We start from the raw sequence: 26,232 nt of genomic DNA on the forward strand, positions 1-26,232 counted from the left end.
AGAAGAATTTAGAAATTCCTGAGATGTATGCAAGTTTTAAGGTGAGCAATATTGGCTCCAATATACACTCCACAAAAGGATGGATGAAAGCGTTGGACATTCACTGCTACCTTAGTAAAAACAGTTTCTGTGTTTCAGGGCTAATTTGAGGGGGGACAGTTAGTCATGGGGTAAAGACAGCCTTCACAAGAATTTAGCTCTAATAGATATGTGTATGTTGCTATCAATACTGTATACAACCAACTGCTTACATCATCCTATAACAGATTCTGAGGAATTGGGTAACTGTAGCCTCACAGGCAACAATACATACAAAGAAACCATCCTCAACTCATATCAGGAAAAACGTAATAAAAGTACTGAAGTACGTAATAAAAGTGCTTAAGTACTGAAATACTCAAATGACCCGTGTTGTTGTAGAACGGAATTACATAATGAAATCCTAATGCAATAGCGCATTGGCTAATCTAATAGTGAAATCAAATTGGCCCGTCCACATTTCATTACAGCAGAACAGATATCAGCAGTGTCCTATTGTGAAAAGTTGCTAGGCGCCAACTTCCATTGCTTTCCATTCTTACAGGGTTTTCTATAGTGGGTGCGTGTGTGTGAGATGATTTCGGGGGCTAACACCTGGAAACAGGAACCATTGGCTGTTCTTGCTACACTTTCCCTTTCCAATGGCACTTATTCGCTTGAGCTGTCACTTATTCGCAATAATGAACCCAGTCCAGGAAGATTGCCTCTATTTTCTATCAGTGCTATACAGTGCTATTCTCCAGCCATCTCTTCCATTTTGGCTGACACCAAGAGCCAAAATGGCAGACAAAAGCAAAGGCACTTACTTGCCACCTCCAGCGATGCATTGCGACTGACGGCCTCGCCTAGGTAGTTGCGTGCCACGCACACATAGACCCCCTCGTCAGGCTTGCTCCGTCGACCGTGGACAATACGCAGGAAGAAGAGGGAGCCGCTGGGCAGCAGCATACGGTGGGAGCGCGGGTCTTCCCTGTCTGTCTCCACTCGTTCGCCATCTTTGTACCACTCCACCATGGGGCTGGGACGCCCCTCGGCCTTGCAGTTGAGGGTGGCTGGTTCGCCCTTGGACACGATCAGGTCAGAGGGGTGCTCCACAATCCGCGGGGGGGCATCCTCTAACCTGGGCCGGGATCCTGGAACAGAAAGAGAGGGGGTAACGGGTTAAAAGTGTACAGTGTTGTGTGACTTGTTGTCAGTAAGTAGGAAAAAGCAGGAGAGAGAGTGAAGAGGGTGAATACTCTACTATGTTGTGAATATGCACTAACTTTCTGTAGGGGAGAGGGGATAGGGCTCCATCAGTATGCACACGCCTACAGGAGAGGATGGAAGAGGGTTGCAAACAACAGAATAAACAAGTCAACATAAACATTAAATTCTGGCTCAAACAAATGTCAACAACATTTTTCCCCCCAAAAAAACAACAACAACATAGGTCCCGAGGAAACTGGACATGTTGAGTTATTGTTCTCGTGATACTATTCCGTAATCATATCAACTTGATGGCTGAGAAATTACATGCTCTATATGTAGAATTTACCGCCAAGGGTTTTTAGAGAGAGAGAGAGAGAGAGAGAGAGAGAGAGAGAGAGAGAGAGAGAGAGAGAGAGAGAGAGAGAGAGAGAGAGAGAGAGAGAGAGAGAGAGAGAATATAACTCCAGCAGGTTTTGATGCTGTAGTGCTTAGAAATGGCTTCCTTGTCATTCCCCCAAGTTTTAATAACAGTGTGTTGAAGGGGACAATTATGGATGAATAGCAACAGGAGCAGAAACACTAGCACGAGAGTGTTTATTTTTTATTTTTAGTGTTTTTCTCACGGTATTTGTCAGAATAATTACGGAGATGCATCCCGATGCCGATTTTTGATGAAGCCCCAAGTTTTTTGAGCCGAGTTGACTTGTCAGCAAACCAAGATGGAGGAGGAGGCTCTCAAGACCTCTCCGCAGAGCTAGGTGTGAGAATGTAGGCTCAAATTATGTCCGATAAGAGGGCGGCTTCGTATCCACTGGACGAATGCCTTTCCCTCCACGGTCGAATCCTCCAGGGTTATAGGATTAACAAGTCAAAGGTAGATGGCTTTTAGTTGATGGAGGCGATACATGATGATTGTGTTGAGTGATGGACCCTCGCTCAAACCTATTACTTTCTTATGGAAGCAATGTGTGGAATCTTGATGTAAAGTATGCACTAACTGGTAGATGGAATTTCAAATCATATGTTAAACAGCAAATGTGATAGCTTGACCTTATTTAGTGTCTAATATCTTAGAGTATCATGGATCGTTATCATAGAGAATGATAAGCCTTTCTAAGCAAATCCTTGAACTGGTTGCTAAATCATAACTTGAATACTGTCTCTTGACGAGCACAAATAACCCGTATTCCAGCAGAGCTTGGTCTACTCATGCCTATAACCAAGTATAACACAGAATCTGACGGTCTACTAAACAAGAAACTACTCTCCATTTGTTTGTGTTAGTTGTCTTCCCTCTAGGGCAGACTCTGCAGAAGAACAGTATAGGACCAACTGATACTCAGCTAATAGCTTTTAGGGTGTAGAAAAGCTGGACAGATTTACGTTGAGGGGGTTGGTGGAAGGTTGTCGGGAAACCCAGCATGACCGGGCTTTAAGAGCTCCTTCATAAATATTACAGGCCGGGCCTGTCAGAGCAGCCCATGTGGGAACGTTAAGCAAAGGTTTTTAAAGGGGAAGGGACTGTGGTCTGAGACTGAGCTAATGTTATGTGGGCATTTTTAAAGCAACCAAGCACCTAACAGGAAATGGAGCAAAATGTTATGCAAAGGTTTTTAAAGGAGAAGAATACATTATTTTGCTCAACTTGAAATTAGCTAAATATTAGGCAAATGTGATACAACCTGGATTCGAACCAGGGTGTCTGTAGTGCTTTAGACCACTGCACCACTTAAGAAACCTTTTCCAACAGAATCGGAATCAGAATGAACACACACCTGATCACCCGCACACACAGTTCACTTTCATAGCAGCCACATACAAACAGCATCATCACATTGCTCGTTGTAAAATTCCTTCTTGCATCTATGCGTCCTCCTCCTCTCACATTTTCCCTTTGCTTGTGGACTTCAGTGCAGTCTGTGACCAGGTGAAAAAACCTCTCCAAACCTTCCTAAGTAGCCTTCCCTTGTGCGATCCGGAACTAATCATAGGGCAGGAGCCTATCTTTTGTTTCTGTAGCGTGAGGCAGCTTGACATAGAAATACACACCCTGGACAGGACGCTAGTCTATCGCAGGGTCTTACCCCCAATCTATCTCCTAAATGTTGATTGCCAAGCAGAGACACATCAGGTCCCATCTTTACAGGCTTCCAATCTCAGAGTGGATACTCTAACCGCTGAGGCCACTGAGTTGGTAACCCAAACCTTCATACCATAACCACTAACCGCTACACACAGCCTACATTGTTGTTACCATCATAGTCAACATAGCTACACCTTATATAGTATGTGGACACCCCTTCGGCTAATTCAGCTACACTCGTTGCTGACAGGTGTATAAAATGGAGCACACTTCCATGCTATCTCCATAGACAAACATTGGCAGTAGAATGAAGAGCTCAGTGACTTTCAACGTGGCACCGTCATAAGATGCCACCTTTCCAACAAGTTAGTGAGTCAAACTTCTGCCCTGCTAAAGCTGCCCCAGTCAACTGTAAGTGCTGTTATTGTGAGGTGGAAATGTGCTGAAGTGTGTAGCACGTAAAGATCGTCTGTCTCGATTGCAAAACTCACTACCAAGTTCCAAACTGCCTCTGGAAGCAACTTCAGCACAATAACTGTTCTTCGGGAGCTTCATGAAATGGGTTTCAATGGCCAAGCAGCCGCACACAAGCCTAAGATCACCATGCGCAATACCAATCGTTGGCTTGAGTGGTGTAAAGCTCACCTCCATTGGACTCTAGAGCAGTGGAAATGTGTTTTCTGGAGTGATGAATCACCCTTCACCATCTGGCAGTCCGACGGATGAATCTGGGTTTGGCGGCTGCAATGACAACTACCTGCCTCAATGCATAGTGCCAACTGTAATGTTTGGTGGAGGAGGAATAGTGGTATTGGGCTGTTCATGGTTCGGGCGAGGCCCCTTAGTTCCAGTGAAGGGAAATCTTAAAACTACAGCATACAATGACATTCTAGATGATTATGTGCTTCCAACTTTGTGGCAACAGTTTGGGGAATGCCTTTTCCTGTTTCAGCATGACAATGCCCCGTATACAAAGCGAGATCCATACAGATATCATTCGTCGAGATCGGTGTGAAAAAACTTGACTGGCCTACACAGAGCCCTGACCTCAACCCCATCGAACACCTTTGGAATGATTTGGAACACCAACTGCAAGCCAGCCCTAATCGCACAACGTCAGCACCCGACCTAACTAATGCTCATGTGGCTGAAAGGAAGCAAGTCCTCGCAGCAATGTTCCAACACCTAGTGGAAAGCTTTCCCGGAAGAGTGGAGGCTGTTATAGCAGCTAAGGGGGTACCAACTCCATATTAATGTCCATGATTTCGACAAGCAGGTGTCCACATACTTTAATAAAACTGAAAGCATACCTTGACTTGGAAGAGTTCCAATGTTGGATAGCCTTAGCCAACTAGCTATCATAAATAGCATTCCTCTTTTGAGTCAGGTTGTTGATTAAGCTAAATTAGCTACAGTGAGGGAAAAAAGTATTAGTATCTAGATAGTGTTTGTGTGGCTGAACGTTATGCTGGCATTGTATTTGTGTAGTAGTGCTGTAATTGACTGTTAATTAGCATAAACATGTTTAGCATCTCCAGGCCTCTTCACATACAAGTTGATGATGCTCTCCTTTGGAATAACTCCATTTAAAAAAGTCTACTAAATCACTAACTAAAAAAAATTACACCACAATGAATCACAATGAATCCATCATTTATTTTAGGCAGGTATAAAGAGACATGAGAAATACACTTTTTGTGCTTATGGAACATTTCTGGGATCTTTCATTTCACCTCATGAAACATGGGACCAAGACTATACATTTTGCGTTATATTTTTGTTCAGTATATATTACGGTATATATTATTTGATTTTATAGTAAGAAAAACGTAATTTAACATTGCTGAATAAAACAGAAAGGATATTTTTCACATTCCAGAGCGAGTGCGCATGTGATGTGGCTATGTTGACCATAAAAGTGATATGTTGAAATAGGTCCTATACACTAGATTTAGAGTTATCTGGCAACCTTAGTTTTGAATGATACGAATCTTAGAATGTCAAAAAATCTAAACATACAGTGCATTCAGAAAGTACTCAGACCCCTTGACTTTATCCACATTTAGTTACGTTACAACCTTACTCAACATTTTATTTTTAATTGTCCTCATCAATCTACACATAATGGAAAAATAAAAAACTGGTTTTTAGAAATGTTTGACAATTTATTAAAAAGAATAAACTGAAATATACGTTTACATAAGTAATGAGACCCTTTTGCCAGTACACACCTGTATTTGGGGTGTTTCTGCCATTCTTCTCAGTAGATCCTCTCAAGCTCTGTGAGGTCGGATAGGGAGAGTCGCTGCACAGCTATTTTCAGGTCTCTCCAGAGATGTTCAATCGGGTTCAAGTCTGGGCTCTGGCTGGACCACTCAAGGACATTCAGAGACGTGTCCCAATTGTCTTGGCTGTGTGTTGTTGTTGTTGTTGTCCTGTTGGAAGGTGAACCTTCGCCCCAGTCTGAGGTCCTGAGCGCTCTGGTGAAAATTTTCATCAAGGATTTCTCCGCTCCATTCATCTTTCCCTTGATCCTGAATAGTCTTCCAGTCCCTGCCGCTGACAAACATCACCACAGCATGATGCTGCCACTACCATGCTTCACCGTAGGCATGGTGCCAGATTTCCTCCAGACGTGGCACTTGGCATTCAGGCCAAAGAGTTTCATCAGATCAGAGAATCTTGTTTCTCATGGTCTGGTAATCCTTTAGGTGCCTTTTGGCAAACTCCAAGCAGGCTGTCATGCGCCTCTGCAATAACATCTGCAAATCTGTGTACGCGACCAATAAACTTGATCATAATTTGAATATTTCACCCCATGAATCAACCACTGTTTGAGGAACATGCAGCCTCTCTCTGCGCGGCAGGTGATATTCCATCCAAACTCTGTATGACATGGGCTCGCCAAACCTGTTCCTGCAGCTAACTGTGCTTAATTTGGGAAACCAAGTGAAATCTGTTCAGGAACATCAAAAGTAACATGTTGTCACAACTAAACATATTTCATTAAACTGTTGACAGCCCCTCTCTCAAGAAAGGAATGAAGAGGAGAGAGAAGAGAAGCGAAGGAAACACACAGTGGTGAGATATTCTGTAGCTAACGGTAATATGACAGCCTATTCATTATGAAAATATAAAAAGGCCCTATTACTAGGCTATTCAAAATCAAGTACAAACTCACTATAATGATAGGCTAACTCTGTGAGCCGCCCTGCACAATCAATGAACCAACAGCATCACCTAGGCTTATACATTCTCCCCCAGACTCAAGGAAAGACAGTTTGGAGCGTAGCACAAGGTAACAGTCCATCCTGTATGCCTAATAATACAGTCCACACTCAAAGGCTACAACTAGAATTTGTTACATTTTTGATTATATACCAGTTGTGTACCAAAGACATCTTAAATCAGTTGTTTGTTTGTTTTTCTGCCATGCATTATATGCTGTAGGCTATTAGGCTATGTATTGTATAACAACACAATCATTATTTCACTTCTGTTTTGGGGGAGCTTGGGCTCATATAGCCCTATGCTTATTCCACTCAGTTTTAACCTGGTGTTGAACTTCTTTCTTCAAATTGATCATCACAGTGAGGTGAGTTTTAAAAGCATGATTCTGTTTTGATGATAAGTGTTAGATGTGATTTTTGATCGCATTTGCATTGATGTCAGAGTGGTTAGAGGGACATTAGAGTGCTTAGTACCAGGCCATTAGCAACGTCATTAGCAAGTTGCGTACTACCAACGCATGTCCAGAGTGTATAAGAGGATATAAGGATAGGATATATATATTTGGGGCGGCAGTGTAGCCTAGTGGTAAGAGCAGTTGGACTAGTAACCGGAAGGTTGCGAGTTCAAACCCCCGAGCTGACAAGGTACAAATCTGTCGTTCTGCCCCTGAACAGGCAGTTAACCCACTGTTCCCAGGCCGTCATTGAAAATAAGAATATGTTCTTAACTGACTTGCCTGGTTAAATAAAGGTAAAATTAAAAATATATATATATATTACGGTGACTCAACTGTCACATTGAATTTGACTGCGGTCATGACTTATGTCACCGCTACAGCCCTAGTCCAAAGGCAGAAAGATGTGCAATGGTTTGGGTTTCCTTAACTGACCTGAGGAGCATTTGAAGTGCAATGTAGGCTACTGCAAAGTAGGCTATGTGTATTGTTTTTTTTAAACTTTTTTTTTTAAACATACAAATAGCCTCATGAGAAGAACATGCTATACAATATTGTCATACCCACTAAGACTCCACAGCAAGCTATCATGGCTGATTAACAGCAAAGGATGAGAGTAAATTTGAGTATTACATGTTCGTCGGGTAAGCCTCAAAATGACAGGGACAAATGCTAAACTAATAAACTGATGCACGATCAGCATCAGCACGAAACATTAGGACTGTGTCAATGTTATTAGAGTAAATAGGCATAAATGCACAGTCACAAGAAAAAAATACTTCATTCCAAATCTTAGACAGACCTTTCATAGCTGGAGAGTAGATCTAAGTCTAAGTGAGTGAGAGTGAGAGTGAGAGAATTTTCCCATCACTACAACAATGTATATAGACATAATACGACATTTGAAATGTCTTTATTCTTTTGGAACTTGTGTGAGTGTAATATTTACTTGTAACTTTTTATTGTTTATTTCACTTTTGTTTATCCATTTCACATCCATTTCATGTTTCCCATGCCAATAAAGTGAATTGAGAGAGAAAGAAAGTAACACAATGGCCTTAGTACGGGAACATAATCTTGTTCAGACTTCAAATATCATTCTATACTGGAGAATGAAAAACTGCTGTGGCTGTGCGTTTTTCTCTTCTTCAAGTTAGCGAGTGGATTGGTTTGACCTTGTCATCTGAAAAAAGAGACAGTACCAGCATCCATAGTGGATTCCATCTCCATGCCATCTCCCCCCACTATTTATTTCACAATGTCTATCCTGGTGGGCTTTTACCCGCTAAGCAGATTGATCAACTTCTCTGGGGAAGTTAACTCAATCTGCACGTCACCCAACTCCCACAAATCACTTAAGTACTGACTTGACTGACATTCTGATGAAAGACGGGCCGAGGGGGACAAATCATTTGCACGGGGCTAACATTGTTCAAGATTTAAAAGAGACACTAGCAATTTAGCGCAACTTCTCACAAATGGAATGAAGATCATATTAAACCTTTTCTTTGTGTTTTCTAGTAGTCAAAATATAATTAAATAATGGATTAACACTATTTTTACCACACAAATTCACCACATCAACTAACATGTGGTCCCTGGAGGCATTTGGCAATTCTGTCTTGGTTTGACCTGGGAAAAAAGTTCAAATTCAAATCTTCATTTCAACAGGCTCAACCCCCCTAAGACATTAGAGGTCAATTGAATAATTGTCTTCTTCATTCAAGCACATGAGAAATCCTTGAGGTCAACACTCACCAACGTACAGAAGACTAATTGATACAGCTAGCTTGCTAAACATCCCCCCACACAACTAGCTAGCTTGCTAACCACCACCCCACATACCTCCAAAGTACTCTCATGGCAGTTATGACACATGAGGTAAAGTATGTGAGAAGACCCTGCTTTCATCTCCCTGCGGGGCAAACCTGAGCATAAAACACTGATGACATCTTAGCTGAGTCGGAGTCAGACATTTTGACACCGTGAAAAATCTCTTTAATTTCCACCTGAGGAACTTGAGATTTAATCAGGCATGGGATGCCTATCAGAACATAGCACCTCAAATCCTTATCACACTGTGAGTCTAAAAAGAGAAGATTAATCCATGCACTGGCTTACCATTTGAAATCACAGCTAAGTCAACCCCCTGCTTCAACTCAGCCCCGCAACTATCTCAAATAAAACTTCTGACTTCAAGTCTCCATGGCTGGAAGGAGCCATTCACATTGTAATTCCAGTACAGTGGCTACTATAGAAGTGACCGCCATATGAGAGTTTAAAGGGGGTTATCAACCAGAGGTATTAGGACAAGAGGAGAGGCATGAGGGGAAAGAGAAAGAGAAAACCACCAACATTCTTATTCCTCCCTCATCTGCAATTCTTTTTACCAGACTGCCCTCCCCTCCCTCTACACTGAAGTGTGTTGTTTTACAGCAGCCCTCCTCCACCTCCTCCTCTTCTCTTTCGCCAAAGCCTGGGAATTTATTTGCAAATGGGCAATCCTTTCCCTATGTTAAATTGGGAGAGGGAAGGGGGCGGAGAGTAGGTGCTTTCTCTCCAACCGCCTACTCTTTGACCCGGGGTACAACAAAAAGTGGTCTTCAAAATTGAGCTTCTGTTGGTTGTGAGTGACTAAATAAGCCAGGGTCAACTCTGGAAAGGAAATTGCTCTGGTGTTTCCTTCTCCCTTCTCGCTCTTGGGGCTAGAGGGATCATGACCGGAGGCTCTCTCTCTGTCTTTGAGAGGGGACTTCGCAAGGCATCTGCATGCTTCCCATCCGAAACAGTTCCAAATAGTTTGTGCATATTATTATGAAAACATTTTGTGACGTTATGTTTGTTTTGGTCTTCAGCAAGGGTTGTTCGTGCACACATTTTTTCGAGGCAAGCCGAAGTCGGTAGCCGAAGTCAGTAGCCGAAGTATACTCCCCTTTGTTGGTCATTGGTCAACAGTAGGGTTTCTTCAATGAAGTGTTTGTTTTCATTCAACGATAGACAACTCAGTTTTCATGCCAAAATTTGCACTTGAGAAATACTGCACCAAACATCTTACTTAGATGTAAAATTGTGTGACTAAGATCTCTTCAGGAAAAATTAACTGACAGATTTCTTGAGTTATCTTAGATTACTTCTGACTATTTTGAGGAAGTGTACGCCTTGATTCGGTCTTATGTCGAAAAATTTGAAAAAGTGTTTTTTACATTGGATAAAAGCAGAGACACAAAATGGCATATCATACACTGCATTTGAGTAACACATTTTGAGAAAATGGACCCATTCGTTCACACCCTCTTAAGCTTTAGCCCCACCCATCTCTTTAAGGGTTGATCTGAGCATTCTGTCCTAACAACAGCAGTCAAGTACCAAAGCTAACTGGCCAATGTTGGACAGCTTGCTATCTACTTCCAGACACAAATGAGAGAACAGATCAATTAACATTTTACTCACACTAGCAGAGCTGGTTAGGCTGTTTTTATGTTATTCAGCGCGTTGTTGACTGCAACTGTGCTGCTGGCAACAATTTACAGGGCGAATTTACTAGCTACGTCTATCAACAGCTGTCCCAGTGACATTCTATTGAAATGGTTACTTGCATAGTGGAGTCTTTCGTCAAGACATAGGTAAACAATGAACCATAACCTGCATGAATCTGCAGGTAGCTAACCAACCAGGTTCAATATTAGCTAGCTAACATTAGGCTATAACTAGCCAAGAAAATGGCTCTGAGATACGAATAATAAGATCATACACATAATGTTAGCTAGTGAGCTAACAGTACACTTGAAATGAAAACAACTTTCTGTCAAAATTAGAAATGTGTAATATCTGAAAATGTAGCTAGCAAGACTAGTTTACCGTATGCATAATTTGACCTCACGTCTTGCTGACAGTGCATATTGGTGGTTGGGGTATTTATTTTATTTTGTAATTATAAAAAATAAGCTGTTACCATGTTCTAACATATGCTTTCTGTTTCAAAGTTGTACCAAATGCACTCCATGGATACAATTGATTGAACACTTGAACTTATATATTTTTTGTTTTGTTTTTACATATAGCCTACAGTAACATAAACTAAGGCAAATACTATTGTGTTGAACAACATAACAAATCGTATTCTAAACATTTACAAATTATATTTTTTTGCGATAGCAAATATTACATGTATTAATTACATTGTTAGAATGTTGCAGTAAGAAGGACTGCTCACTAGCTTGAAGGGGGGGTCCCTCGAGGCTCAGCGGTTCTAGTATTAAGGAGAAAACACATTGCACCTAATGACGGTCTACCGTTCATCTGCTGTTCGTTCACAGAGACATGTAGAATCGGTTTGTACTTGGTTTGCAAATTACCTGCACTCTGTTCAGAGGTGCTAAGTACTCTCGGCCGGCAAACACTACCAGCATTACCAACACTACCGTACCTTTAGAAGCCTCAAATGCAGAGAGCTTGCCTACGAATTGGAGTGGGTAAGTGATATTGAACAGCAAGAATATGAATGTAGGCATACATTTAAGATGTACAATATACCACAACCCCATCCATGAATTAAACTCATCATCCTTTTTCTAGGGCTTTATTGGTTCAAGTTTTTCAAGAAACAGCAACATCTATCATGTTGGACACCACAGGCCACATCCTTGGCAAGGGTCACTGCCTAAAAGCCAAAAATGTTATTGTGATTGTGTTTGTGAAATAAACACAATTCAGTACAGAAATCAGTAGAAGTATAACATGTTACCCCAAGGGGGCTCAACTTACCCTATCCTTATTCTCAATTTACCCCATACCTGGGGTAAGTTGTGGGACCACTTTGTTTTCAGTAATGTTTACATGAATTCTGATTATATCCTGAAATATACGTAGACAGCTTTGTTAGAAATAATACTATATTTTCCTTGAAGTAGTGATGCCGAATGTTAAAAAGAAATGGGTCAACATGCCCCACTCTCCCCTACTAACACTGTCAATTGTACATGAGAGAGGGAAAGGAGGAGGAGGTGTGGGAGAATAGAGAGTGGAATCATAAGAGAGATATTGATGCTTCATGTGCTGAGTTTTCCAGGGGTTGTCACTTTGCATGAAGGCTACAGCGATGCACAAGCCACCCTCAAGTTTTACCTGTGCTTAACTCTTTCTACATTTGATCCCACTGAAAACTAATTCAGAGAGATGCTAACAAGTATTTTCTTATTTCTTTATAATCATTAACCAAACAACAGCGACATCTGGAAAACAACTTTGCAACCGATCACGTTTCACAAAGAGCGGTCGGTTTCAGACTACAGGCAGTAATTTTACTTAGCGTAGAGGCAGGGGTGTAAAAGGCAGATCACTAATAAATTGTCAGTGAGTGCAACAGTGGAGCCCCTGCTTAGTGTAACGGATGTGAAACGGCTAGCTTAGTTAGCGGTGTGCGCTAAATAGCGTTTCAATCGGTTACGTCACTTGCTCTGAGACCTTGAAGTAGTATTTCCCCTTGCTCTGCAAGGGCCGCGGCTCTTGTGGAGCGATGGGTAACGATGCTTCGTGGATGACTGTTGTTGATGTGTGCAGAGGGTCCCTGGTTCGCGCCCGGGTATGGGCGAGGGGACGGTTTAAAAGTCATACTGTTACATTAGCTGTATCATATCACTGGGGCGTGTGAGACTGTATCCCAGAATGAGTTCCTGGTTTGGGGGTTCCACTGAGGCCAGCCCACCACCACAGCTGGGGGAGATAGCAGCAGTTTACACACAGTGGCACTTGTTTTCGAATTGCTGTGCGTTTTGTTGCCAACCTATTTTGCTACCTGACAACTTTACGGGTTTCACTTTTTAATTACCGTTCATATATTTATTTATTTTTTCCTCAACTTTTTCACTCCGGACGCGATTCGTCAGGACCTCCAACATCCGAAGCTAAGTAGTAACATTAACATGATGCCTTCTAATTGCAGCCGCTGTGCTCGCCTTACGGCGAGGATAGCTGTACTGCAAGCCCAGCTTCAGACGCAATCGTTAGGCAAGGGTAATTTCAGTGTAGGAAAGGATGAAACAGCGTCTGTGCCACCAGTAAGTACAGATAGTAGTATAAATCCCCTGGCACAGTCCCCGCAGCCGGACAACTTTCTCACGGTTTCTGGAAGGAAATGCTGTAGGAACGCTCAACCGGTGTCGCTCATTCAGCAGACAGAAACTTTCAACCGGTTCTCCCCATTAAGCAGCGGGTCGGTGTCAGAGGCCGAGTCTTCTCTGGTCTCTACTCCTCCCGTTACGGGGTCTGAGACGCCGAAGCTTCCCACCATTAGCTCTGACAAATTGAAAACTCTAGTCATTGGCGACTCCATTACCCGCAGTATTAGACTTAAAGCGAATCATCCAGCGATCATACACTGTTTACCCGGGGCAGGGCTACCGACGTTAAGGCTAATCTGAAGATGGTGCTGGCTAAAGCTAAAACTGGCGAGTGTAGAGTATAGAGATATTGTTATCCACGTCGGCACCAACGATGTTAGGATGAAACAGTCAGAGATCACCAAGCGCAACATAGCTTCTGCGTGCATATCAGCTAGAAAGATGTGTCGGCATCGAGTAATTGTCTCTGGCCCCCTCCCAGTTAGGGGAGTGATGAGCTCTACAGCAGAGTCTCACAACTCAATCGCTGGTTGAAAACTGTTTTCTGCCCCTCCAAAAGATAGAATTTGTAGATAATTGGCCCTCTTTCTGGGACTCACCCACAAACAGGACCAAGCCTGACCTGCTGAGGAGTGACGGACTCCATCCTAGCTGGAGGGGTGCTCTCATCTTATCTGCCAACATAGACAGGGCTCTAACTCCTCTAGCTCCACAATGAAATAGGGTGCAGGCCAGGCAGCAGGCTATTAGCCAGCCTGCCAGCATAGTGGAGTCTGCCACTAGCATAGTCAGTGTAGTCAGCTCAGCTATCACCATTGAGACCGTGTCTGTGCCTCGACCTAGGTTGGGCAAAACTAAACATGGCGGTGTTCGCCTTAGCAATCTCACTAGGATAAAGACCACCTCCATTCCTGTCATTACTGAAAGAGATCATGATACCTCACATCTCAAAATAGGGCTACTTAATGTTAGATCCCTTACTTCAAAGGCAATTATAGTCAATGAACTAATCACTGATCATAATCTTGATGTGATTGGCCTGACTGAAACATGGCTTAAGCCTGATGAATTTACTGTGTTAAATGAGGCCTCACCTCCTGGCTACACTAGTGACCATATCCCCCCGTGCATCCCGCAAAGGCGGAGGTGTTGCTAACATTTACGATAGCAAATTTCAATTTACAAAAAAAAAAAAATGACGTTTTGTCTTTTGAGCTTCTAGTCATGAAATCTATGCAGCCTACTCAATCACTTTTTATAGCTACTGTTTACAGGCCTCCTGGGCCATATACAGCGTTTCACTGAGTTCCCTGAATTCCTATCAGACCTTGTAGTCATTGCAGATAATATTCTAATCTTTGGTGACTTTAATATTCACATGGAAAAGTCCACAGACCCACTCCAAAAGGCTTTTGGAGCCATCATCGACTCAGTGGGTTTTGTCCAACATGTCTCTGGACCCACTCACTGTCACAGTCATACGCTGGACCTAGTTTTGTCCCATGGAATAAATGTTGTGGATCTTAATGTTTTCCTCATAATCCTGGACTATCGGACCACCATTTTATTACGTTTGCAATTGCAACAAATAATCTGCTCAGACCCCAACCAAGGAACATCAAAAGTCGTGCTATAAATTCACAGACAACACAAAGATTCCTTGATGCCCTTCCAGACTCCCTCTGCCTACCCAAGGACGCCAGAGGACAAAAATCCGTTAACCACCTAACTGAGGATCTCAATTTAACCTTGCGCAATACCCTAGATGCAGTTGCACCCCTAAAAACTAAAAAAAAATGTCTCATAAGAAACTAGCTCCCTGGTACACAGAAAATACCCGAGCTCTGAAGCAAGCTTCCAGAAAATTGGAACGGAAATGGCGCCACACCAAACTGGAAGTCTTCCGACTAGCTTGGAAGGACGGTACCGTGCAGTACCGAAGAGCCCTTACTGCTGCTCGATCGTCCTATTTTTCTAACTTAATTGAGGAAAATAAGAACAATCCGAAATTCCTTTTTGATACTGTGGCAAAGCTAACTAAAAGCAGCATTCCCCAAGAGAGGATGACTTTCACTTTAGCAGTGATAAATTCATGAACTTCTTTGAGGAAAAGATTATGATTATTAGAAAGCAAATTACGGACTCCTCTTTAAACCTGCGTATTCCTCCAAACCTCAGTTGTCCTGAGTCTGCACAACTCTGCCAGGACCTAGGATCAAGAGAGACGCTCAAGTGTTTTAGTACTATATCTCTTGACACAATGATGAAAATAATCATGGCCTCTAAACCTTCAAGCTGTATACTGGACCCTATTCCAACTAAACTACTGAAAGAGCTGCTTCCTGTGCTTGGCCCTCCTATGTTGAACATAATAAACGGCTCTCTATCCACTGGATGTGTACCAAACTCACTAAAAGTGGCAGTAATAAAGCCCTCTTGAAAAAGCCAAACCTTGACCCAGAAAATATAAAAACTATCGGCCTATATCGAATCTTCCATTCCTCTCAAAGATTTTAGAGAAGGCTGTTGCGCAGCAACTCACTGCCTTCCTGAAGACAAACAATGTATACGAAATGCTTCAGTCTGGTTTTAGACCCCATCATAGCACTGAGACGGCACTTGTGAACGTGGTAAATGACATTTTAATGGCATCGGACCGAGCTCTGCATCTGTCCTCGTGCTCCTAGACCTTAGTGCTGCTTTTGATACCATCGATCACCACATTCTTTTGGAGAGATTGGAAACCCAAATTGGCCTACACGGACATGTTCTGGCCTGGTTTAGGTCTTATCTGTCGGAAAGATATCAGTTTGTCTCTGTGAATGGTTTGTCCTCTGACAAATCAACTGTACATTTCGGTGTTCCTCAAGGTTCTGTTTTAGGACCACTATTGTTTTCACTATATATTTTACCTCTTGGGGATGTTATTCGAAAACATAATGTAAACTTTCACTGCTATGCGGATGACACACAGCTGTACATTTCAATGAAACATGGTGAAGCCCCAAAATTGCCCTCGCTAGAAGCATGTGTTTCAGACATAAGGAAGTGGATGGCTGCAAACTTTCTACTATTAAACTCGGACAAAACAGAGATGCTTGTTCTAGGTCCCAAGAAACAAAGAGATCTTCTGTTGAATCTGACAATTAATCTTAATGGTTGTACAGTCGTCTCAAATAAAACTGTGAAGGACCTCGGCGTTACTCTGGACCCTGATCTCTCTTTTGAAGAACATATCAAGACCATTTCGAGGACAGCTTTTTCCATCTACGTAACATTGCAAAAATCAGAAACTTTCTGTCCAAAAATGATGCAGAAAAATTAATCCATGCTTTTGTCACTTCTAGGTTAGACTACTGCAATGCTCTATTTTCCGGCTACCCGGATAAAGCACTAAATAAACTTCAGTTAGTGCTAAATACGGCTGCTAGAATCCTGACTAGAACCAAAAAATTTGATCATATTACTCCAGTGCTAGCCTCTCTACACTGGCTTCCTGTCAAAGCAAGGGCTGATTTCAAGGTTTTACTGCTAACCTACAAAGCATTACATGGGCTTGCTCCTACCTACCTCTCTGATTTGGTCCTGCCGTACATACCTACACGTACGCTACGGTCACAAGACGCAGGCCTCCTAATTGTCCCTAGAATTTCTAAGCAAACAGCTGGAGGCAGGGCTTTCTCCTATAGAGCTCCATTTTTATGGAACGGTCTGCCTACCCATGTCAGAGACGCAAACTCGGTCTCAACCTTTAAGTCTTTACTGAAGACTCATCTCTTCAGTGGGTCATATGATTGAGTGTAGTCTGGCCCAGGAGTGGGAAGGTGAACGGAAAGGCTCTGGAGCAACGAACCGCCCTTGCTGTCTCTGCCTGGCCGGTTCCCCTCTTTCCACTGGGATTCTCTGCCTCTAACCCTGTTACGGGGCTGAGTCACTGGCTTGCTGGGGCTCTCTCGTGCCGTCCCTGGGGGTGCGTCACCTGGGTGGGTTGATTCACTGTTGTGGTCGGCCTGTCTGGGTTGCCCCCCTTGGGTTGTACCTTGGCGGAGATCTTTGTGGGCTATACTCGGCCTTGTCTCAGGATGGTAAGTTGGTGGTTGAAGATATCCCTCTAGTGGTGTGGGGGCTGTGCTTTGGCAAAGTGGGTGGGGTTATATCCTTCCTGTTTGGCCCTGTCCGGGGTGTCCTCGGATGGGGCCACAGTGTCTCCTGACCCCTCCTGTCTCAGCCTCCAGTATTTATGCTGCAGTAGTTTATGTGTCAGGGGGCTAGGGTCAGTTTGTTATATCTGGAGTACTTCTCCTGTCCTATTCGGTGTCCTGTGTGAATCTAAGTGTGCGTTCTCTAATTCTCTCCTTCTCTCTCTTTCTCTCTCTCGGAGGACCTGAGCCCTAGGACCATGCCCCAGGACTACCTGACATGATGACTCCTTGCTGTCCCCAGTCCACCTGGCCATGCTGCTGCTCCTGTTTCAACTGGCCTGGGCCCTAGGACCATGTCCCAGGACTACCTGACATGAGGACTCCTTGCTGTCCCCAGTCCACCTGGCCATGCTCCTGCTCCAGTTTCAACTGTTCTGCCTTACTATTATTCAACCATGCTGGTCATTTATGAACATTTGAACATCTTGGCCACGTTCTGTTATAATCTCCACCCGGCACAGCCAGAAGAGGACTGGCCACCCCACATATGCTCTCTCTAATTCTCTCTTTCTTTCTCTCTCTCGGAGGACCTGAGCCCTAGGACCGTGCCCCAGGACTACCTGACATGATGGCTCCTTGCTGTCCCCAGTCCACCTGACTGTGCTGCTGCTCCAGTTTCAACTGTTCTGCCTTATTATTATTCGACCATGCTGGTCATTTATGAACATTTGAACATCTTGGTCATGTTCTGTTATAATCTCTACCCGGCACAGCCAGAAGAGGACTGGCCACCCCACATAGCCCGGTTCCTCTCTAGGTTTCTTCCTAGGTTTTGGCCTTTCTAGGGAGTTTTTCCTAGCCACCGTGCTTTTACACCTGCATTGTTTGCTGTTTGGGGTTTTAGGCTGGGTTTCTGTACAGCACTTTGAGATATCAGCTGATGTACGAAGGGCTATATAAATAAATTTGATTTGATTTGATTTGGCACAGTCTCAGCATTCTTCTGGATTAGAGACCCCACCGGAACTGAAGACACAGACATACACGTGTTCACACACAAACTGCCCCTAACTCATATCTTGTCTGACCCACAGACCCCACATATCACCACAGAAGAGGAAAGGGGCCCAAAGTGAACTTGGTGGATATTATCAAGGCATATGTTGAATGGTGTAGTAGGGGGGATATCAAATGTCTGGCTGCAGAGCCTGTTCCTGCTATCCGTAGCAGATTAAGTCAGGCTAACATCCCTATGCTCAGTCAGAGGCCTCTCTTTGTGCATTTGGCGCTTAACGCCTGCCTGAACAACAAAAGAAAAGGTAACAAGGCAAAGTATGCAACATCGCTAGTTTTAAACTCACTCTGCAAAATTCACATTAGAGATGTACTCCTTAGAGTTTCTTATAAACTGGCAATACTGCTTTACAAAACGAAGGCAATACAAGGCACTAGGGATGTGTCCTAGTGTGATAAGGGAAGGACACAACAGGAAATGGAGCAAACAACCAGCGGAGGAATTCTATGTGGAGAAAGATCTTCCCTTCTAGTCTGTACCTACTTCTCACTACCTCTCCCATATTGACATTCCTATTTGAGACGACAGGAATATTCAGTGGAAATCTGACAGGAACTTATCCTAATGACAGATGCCAAAGTCAAGAAATCGATGACAGCAGCTGACAAATTATCCCCTACACTGACAGGAAACCAGTCACCTTGAGAAACAGAGGACGGTAAATTATGAATCATCAAACGATTGCCTGAGCCTTTCGAAGTGCTCAAGTCTGCAATATCTGGCACCTGAGAAATATCAAATGGTCTCCCTGCCAATTTGTAGAATTCTGCCAGCTGCTTCGGGTGACAATTAGACTTTGGGAGGGCGCACACTTTTACTACGCATATCATTTTGGTTGTTGACAGTCAATTTGAAAATTTAGCTGCACTTTTGTGGAACCACTACCTGAGCTGCTTCAAAGCTGCGTGACAGGCAGACAAGTCCGTCAATGAATAGACACTTTTTCGCAAGTAAATTGTCTCATCTAATGAAAACCAAATCTCTGTTGTCAGAATTCAGAGGATGGCTAAGGGGGAAGAGAGAAACAGAAGCTTGATAACTTCACTTCATCTCCAATCCTCTTTACCATATGCCATATATGTATTGTTTATTTGTAACATTTTCATCTGACCTTCACCAGAATGCTGAGCAATTATAACTGTCCACTGAATACTATGCTGTTAATGGAAATGGAACTAAGATAAAGCTACTACCAGTACAACATACAGACTACTGTTCTTGGCAAGTAAGACTAGCTAGGAGTCTATTCCCTAATAGTAGTAGTAGTAGTAGTAATAGAGTGAAAGGAGATAGAAAGTATGAGTTTAGTTAAATGACAAAGTCAACAGTGGAGGTGAGGAAGTGTGTCTGTGCTCAAAGTCATTAGACTGAGATCTCCTGATGGGAGTGTACACATGGCAGTGGGCCAATGCTTAGCACTTTTGAAGTGTCATTCAGAGGGGTCTAAGTTGGCAACTAGTTTACTTAGCGGCGAACTATCCAAATACAACACCATATAAGAAGACCATGATTAGGTTGTATTTATTTGCACCAAAGAAAACAAATGTAAGACAAATCAGAACAGATAAAAAAAAATTTAAAAAACAGTCTGCAGGTGAGGTTGAAACCCAAAAGGGCTTATATTTATTTATTTATTTTTCAAAATGTATTTAATAATATCCTCTTGGAACTCTAGGGGCAGTATTGTCATTTTTGGGGAAAAAAAACGTTCCCGTTTTAAACGGGATATTTTGTCAGGAAAAGATGCTAGAATATGCATATAATTGACAGCTTTCGATAGAAAACATTCTAACGTTTCAAAAACTGTAAAGATATTGTCTGTGAGTATAACAGAACTGATGTTGCAAGCGAAAGCCTGAGAAAAATCCAATCCGGAGGTGCCCCAGGTTTTGAAAGCGCTGCGTTCCAATGACTCCCTATATGGCTGTGAATGTACCATCAACGAGCTTACGCTTTCTACATATTCCCCAAGGTGTCTACAGCACTGTGCACGTTTTATGCATTTCTGTTGAAGAATAGCCGTATGGGGGCACATTGCGTAAGTGGTCACATGGTGGCTCCGAGAGAGATTCTCGCGTAAAGTACAGAGGTAGCCATTACTCCAATCGGTCCTAGAGAAAAAAGTAATTGTCCCGACGGATATATCACCGAATAGATATTAGAAAAACACCTTGAGGATGGATTCTAAACAACGTTTGCCATGTTTCTGTCGATATTATGGAGCTAATTTGGAATATTTTTCGGCGTTGTGGTGACCGCAATTTCCGGGCGATTTCTCATCCAAAGCATATTTTGAAAATCTGAGATGACAGGGTGATTAACAAAAGGCTAAGCTGTGTTCCAATATATTTCACTTGTGATTTTCATGAATAGGATGATTTTCTAGGAAGATTTATGTCCGTGGCGTTATGCTAATTAGTGTCAGATGATGATAACGGTCCCATTCACGGGCTGGGTGTCACTACAGGTTAAGGCATATTGAGCAGGGCTAGAGGCTGTACAGTGAAATAAGACAACAATCACTAACCAGGACAGTAATGGACAAGGCATATTGATATTAGGGAGAGGCATGCGTAGCCGAGTGATCATAGGGGTCCAGTGAGTGGTTGGGCTGGTTGGAGACACGGCGATTCAGACAGCTAGCAGACCGGGGCTAGCAAGCTACTTATTTTCCACCATAATTTGAAAATAAATTCATTAAAAATCCTACAATGTGATTTTCTGGATTTTTTTTTTCATTTTGTCTGTCATAGTTGAAGTGTACCTATGATGAAAATTATAGGCCTCTCTCATCTTTTTAAGTGGGAGAACTTGCACAATTGGTGGCAGACTAAATACTTTTTTGCCCCACTGTACATGGGACATGACAAGACGAAGGACAAAGACGTCTGACTGCTACGCCATCTTGGAATAATAATATGAAAACTATGACACGAAAACCAATATACAAATATACTGTAATTTAAAAAAAGTTTGTTCAAACTACTTTTGTAATACAACTTTAGGTATTTATAAACGTTAATAATCGATCAAATTGTAGACGGGTCTTTCTGTGTTCAATAGAGGAATGAAAACAAACCAGCGCCACTTTTCACGTCTTGCGCAACTCACTAAAGTGTACCCAGTTCCTAGTTGGCCTACTTCTTCATTGCACAAAGGAATAACCTCAACCAAATTCCAAAGATTGGTGACATCCAGTGGAAGCGGTAGGAACTGAAAACAGGTCCCTAAGAAATATCCCTTGGCAATGACAAACCAGGGAACAGAGAGAGGCAAAATAAAATCTGAATAGTTAGTCCTCAGGGTTTTGCCTGCTACATAAGTTCTGTTATACTCACAGACATGATTCAAACTGTTTTAGAAACTTCAGAGTGTTTTCAATCCAAATCTATGAATAATATGCATATCTTATATTCTTGGCATGAGAAGCAGGAAGTTGAAATTGGGCATGCTATTTATCCAAAAGTGAAAATTCATCCCCCTAGCCCCAAGAGGTTAAATATTCCCCAGAGCAGTTGAGCCAGTCACATATTTGTTTATAAATAGCACAACCGGAGAAAGCGGGAGCAGGTGAGTCCAGCTGTGTATTGACAGTGGTCGCGGTTTATATTGAAAGTCAACCGTGCTTTTTTCCTTCAATAGAGTTATCAGAGACGTGCAAATACAGTTGAAGTTGGAAGTTTAAATACACCTTAGTCAAATACAGTTTTTCACAATTCCTGACATTTAATCCTAGTAAAAATGCCCTTTCTTAGGTTAGTTAGGATCACCACTTTATTTTAACAATGTGAAATGTCCAAATAATAGTAGAGAGAAAGATTTATTTCAGCTTTTATTTCTTTCATCGCATTCCCAGTGGGTCAGAGGTTTACATACACTCAATTAGTATTTGGCAGCATTGCCTTTAAATTGTTTAACTTGGGTCAAATGTTTTGGGTAGGCTTCCACAAGCTTCCCACAATAAGTTGAGTGAATTTTGACCCATTCCTCCTGGCAGAGCTGGTGTAACTGAGTCAGGTTTGTAGGCCTCCGTGCTCACACATTCTTTTTCAGTTCTGCCCACAAATGTTCTATAGGATTGAGGTCAGGGCTTTGTGATGGCCACTCCAATACCTTGACTTTGTGGTCCTTCAGCTATTTTAACCACAACTTTGGAAGTATGCTTGGGGTCATTGTCCATTTGGAAGACCCATTTGCGACCAAGCTTTAACTTCCTGACTTGAGATGTTGCTTCAATATATCCATGCTTTACAGTTGGGTTGGTGTTCTTTGGCTTGCAAGCCTCCCCCTTTTTCCTCCAAACATAACGATGGTCATTACTGCCAAACAGTTCTATTTTTGTTTCATCAGACCAGAGGACATTTCTCAAAGAAGTATGATCTTTATCCCCATGTGCAATTGCAAACGGTAGTCTGGAATTTTTATGGCGATTTTGGAGCAGTGGCTTCTTCCTTGCTGAGCGGCCTTTCAGGTTATGTCGATATAGGACTCATTTTACTATGGATATAGATACTTTTGTACCGGTTTCGTCCAGCATCTTCACAAGGACCTTTGCTGTTGTTCTGGGATTGATTTGCACTTTTCACACCAACGTACATTCATCTATAGGAGACAGAACGTGTCTCCTTCCTGAGCAGGTTGACGACTGTGTGGTCCCATGGTGTTTAAACTTGCGTACTATTGTTTGTACAGATGAATGTGGTACCTTCAGGCGTTTGGAAATTGCTCCCAAGGATGAACCAGAATTGTGGAGGTCTACAATATTTCTTTTGATTTTCCCATGATGTCAAGCAGAGGCACTGAGTTAATCAATTGGCCTGTCAGAAGCTTCTAAAGCCATGACATCATTTTCTGGAATTTTCCAAGTTGTTTAAAGGCACAGTCAACTTAGTGTATGTACACTTCTGACCCACTGGAATTGTGATACAGTGAATTATAAGTGAAATAATCTGTCTGTAAACATATGTTGGAAAAATGACTTGGGTCATGCACAAAGGAGATGTCCTAACTGACTTGCCAAAACTATAGTTTGTTAACAAGAAATGTGTGGAGTGGTTGAAAAACGAGTTCCAATGACTCCAACCTAAGTGTATGTAAACTTCCGACTTCAACTGTAGCTAGCAGCCTCTATGGACATTTGCTCATACTTGCGCTACTTTTGTTAGCATTCTGATAATAGACGCCCAATGGTCTTTTTTGTGTTTTCTGGCGCCCTTGTGTACTAAGTAGGTAATACCGTAAATTCCAGGGTGAGACGGACGGTATGACGATATGAAAATCTGAATGCCGAAAACATGTGTTTTTATATGTGTGTGTGCGCATGTTGTGTGTGAGTGTAAGAGTTAGGTTACATGGAGGAGACTACTGGGTTGTTTGGTTCATCAGGCCCTAGTCTACGCTTGAAGTTATTGAGGGATGATCATGTTTTGGCAATATGAAGGTAGGAATTCCAGAGTATAGATCCTCTGTATCTGATAGAGAATTGACTATGTGAGGTGTGGCAGTGGGGAGATTAGGAATAACAAAGGTCCAATGATTTAACCCTGTGGAACTCCACAGGATATCTTAGTAGATGGTAGATGCACTGGTAGATGCAGGACCATTTGCGTATACAAATTGTTCTCAATCATAAACATAATTACGTAGCCATTTATATGTATAATCATAATAATAATGCAATTTAGCAAGTAATATTTCATGATCAACAATGTCGAACACTTTGGATGCATCGAGAAAGGTCTATTTACAAGTTGTAAAAGAGCCATATCAGTGTAGTTTTTTTTACAAACACCAGTTTCTCAAAAACATGGTAGTACAGATATTAGTCAATCATTTGTAAAAGATCTTGGATCCCCAGATGTATAGTGAGGTTAACTTTGGCATTCTTTTTTAAATCTTGAGGAACGATATCAGTTTGCATTGATTTGGTGAAGATATTCTGTACTTTAATCGAGGAACACACTGAATTCACCAAAGAGGTACCAGTCTCATCATGACCTGCCTCTTTAAATGATCAATTACCTCCATCACCTCCATTACAATAGGTGGATCAAACTGAAGCAGAAGGGAAATGTCCCTTAACGTGATCACAGGGATTTCCATATATTCTTCTGATTTTCTTTGTAAGAGTGGAACCCACATTCACAAAGTTATTAAATTCACGAGATAACATCAGGAAGATATCGGGCTGAAGTGGTGGACAACACAACCCCACACACACAAACACATCAGTGGTGGACAACACAACCCCACACACACAAACACATCAGGATGATATCGGGCTGAAGTGGTGGACAACACAACCCCACACACACAAACACATCAGGATGATATCGGGCTGAAGTGGTGGACAACACAACCCCACACACACAAACACATCAGGATGATATCGGGCTGAAGTGGTGGACAACACAACCCCACATACACAAACACATCAGGATGATATCGGGCTGAAGTGGTGGACAACACAACCCCACACACACAAACACATCAGGATGATATCGGGCTGAAGTGGTGGACAACACAACCCCACACACACAAACACATCAGGATGATATCGGGCTGAAGTGGTGGACAACACAACCCCACACACACAACACACACACACACAAACACATCAGGATGATATCGGGCTGAAGTGGTGGACAACACAACCCCACACACACAAACACATCAGGATGATATCGGGCTGAAGTGGTGGACAACACAACCCCACATACACAAACACATCAGGATGATATCGGGCTGAAGTGGTGGACAACACAACCCCACACACACAAACACATCAGGATGATAAATAGCTAACAGAATGGCTACACGGACTATCAGAGTTCACCCTTGTATTTTATTTTTGCACTTTCTCTTTGCACACTCAGAAGGCTCTACACACTTATGCATGCTGACACTCCAGCACACACATAACATGCACACACATTTATACTGACTCTACACACAGTCACATACAATCATCATTCACGCTACTGGTACGCTGTTTATCATATATCCTGATGCCTAGTCACCTTATCCCAAAACATATCTACCTCTATCACTCCAGTATCCCTACACATTGTAAATATGGTATTGGAAATGGCTTCTTACTTCTCGTGTTCTTCTTATTTCTATTTCTTGTGTGTTTTTGTTCTACCTTATGTTATTGTTAGTGCTACATTGATATTGATTACCACATTGTTGGGTTTGGAGCTTGCAAGAAAGGAATTTCACTGTACTTGTGCACGTGACATTAAAACTTGAAACACACCAAGAGTATTGATTGAATTTGAAACACACAACACCACATAAAATTGGCATACATACACTCATGGACAAACACATATAGAGCAAACACACAGTGCATTCAGACACATCTACACCAAACAAACTGTCTTCCATTTGACTACCCTAGACATGCTGCCTCTTTGTGTGACTTCCTGACAGACAGACAGACAGACAGACAGACAGACAGACAGACAGACAGACAGACAGACAGACAGACAGACAGGCAGACAGGGGGACCTTGTGAGGTCTGGGCAGGGCAATGGGGGGCTGTGTGAACAGGATGCCTGAGAGGAGTAGGATAGCTCATCTACTATGTTCCAGTGCCCACACTGTCTTCATCAACACAGCGCCGCGCAGCCACACATGTCACTCCCCCTGTGTCTCACATATGCTCACACACACACACACACACACTTTCTTATAAAAGGGCATTTTCAAAACACTTGGTGTTACATGCCAGTGCATTAAGGATGTGGCAACAAGGGCACAGAGAAGTCAACTCCTATGGGGAAAAATTGCATTGGTTATGGGCATATGGTATAGGTTAGGGGTTATAGGTGTAGGTTTAGAGTAGCAGAAGTTTAACGGAATATGCAGAAAATGTTGTTGACAGCTTGTGTTGA

The 26,232-nt window shown here is 42.5% G+C and overlaps 1 protein-coding gene across 1 annotated transcript in view; it reads right to left on the minus strand.

The window, feature by feature from the left end:
• LOC118389964 (roundabout homolog 3) overlaps nt 1-26,232 on the minus strand; it is a 133,844-nt gene that overhangs the window by 103,163 nt on the left and 4,449 nt on the right. Inside the window, exon 2 of the mRNA XM_035780018.2 lies at nt 846-1,172. Within this exon, the coding sequence (XP_035635911.1) occupies nt 846-1,172 (327 nt within the window). The remainder of the gene's footprint in view (nt 1-845; nt 1,173-26,232) is intronic.

The sequence above is a fragment of the Oncorhynchus keta genome, chromosome 11, assembly GCF_023373465.1.
Source record: "Oncorhynchus keta strain PuntledgeMale-10-30-2019 chromosome 11, Oket_V2, whole genome shotgun sequence".
NCBI classification, from domain to species: Eukaryota; Metazoa; Chordata; class Actinopteri; order Salmoniformes; family Salmonidae; genus Oncorhynchus; species Oncorhynchus keta.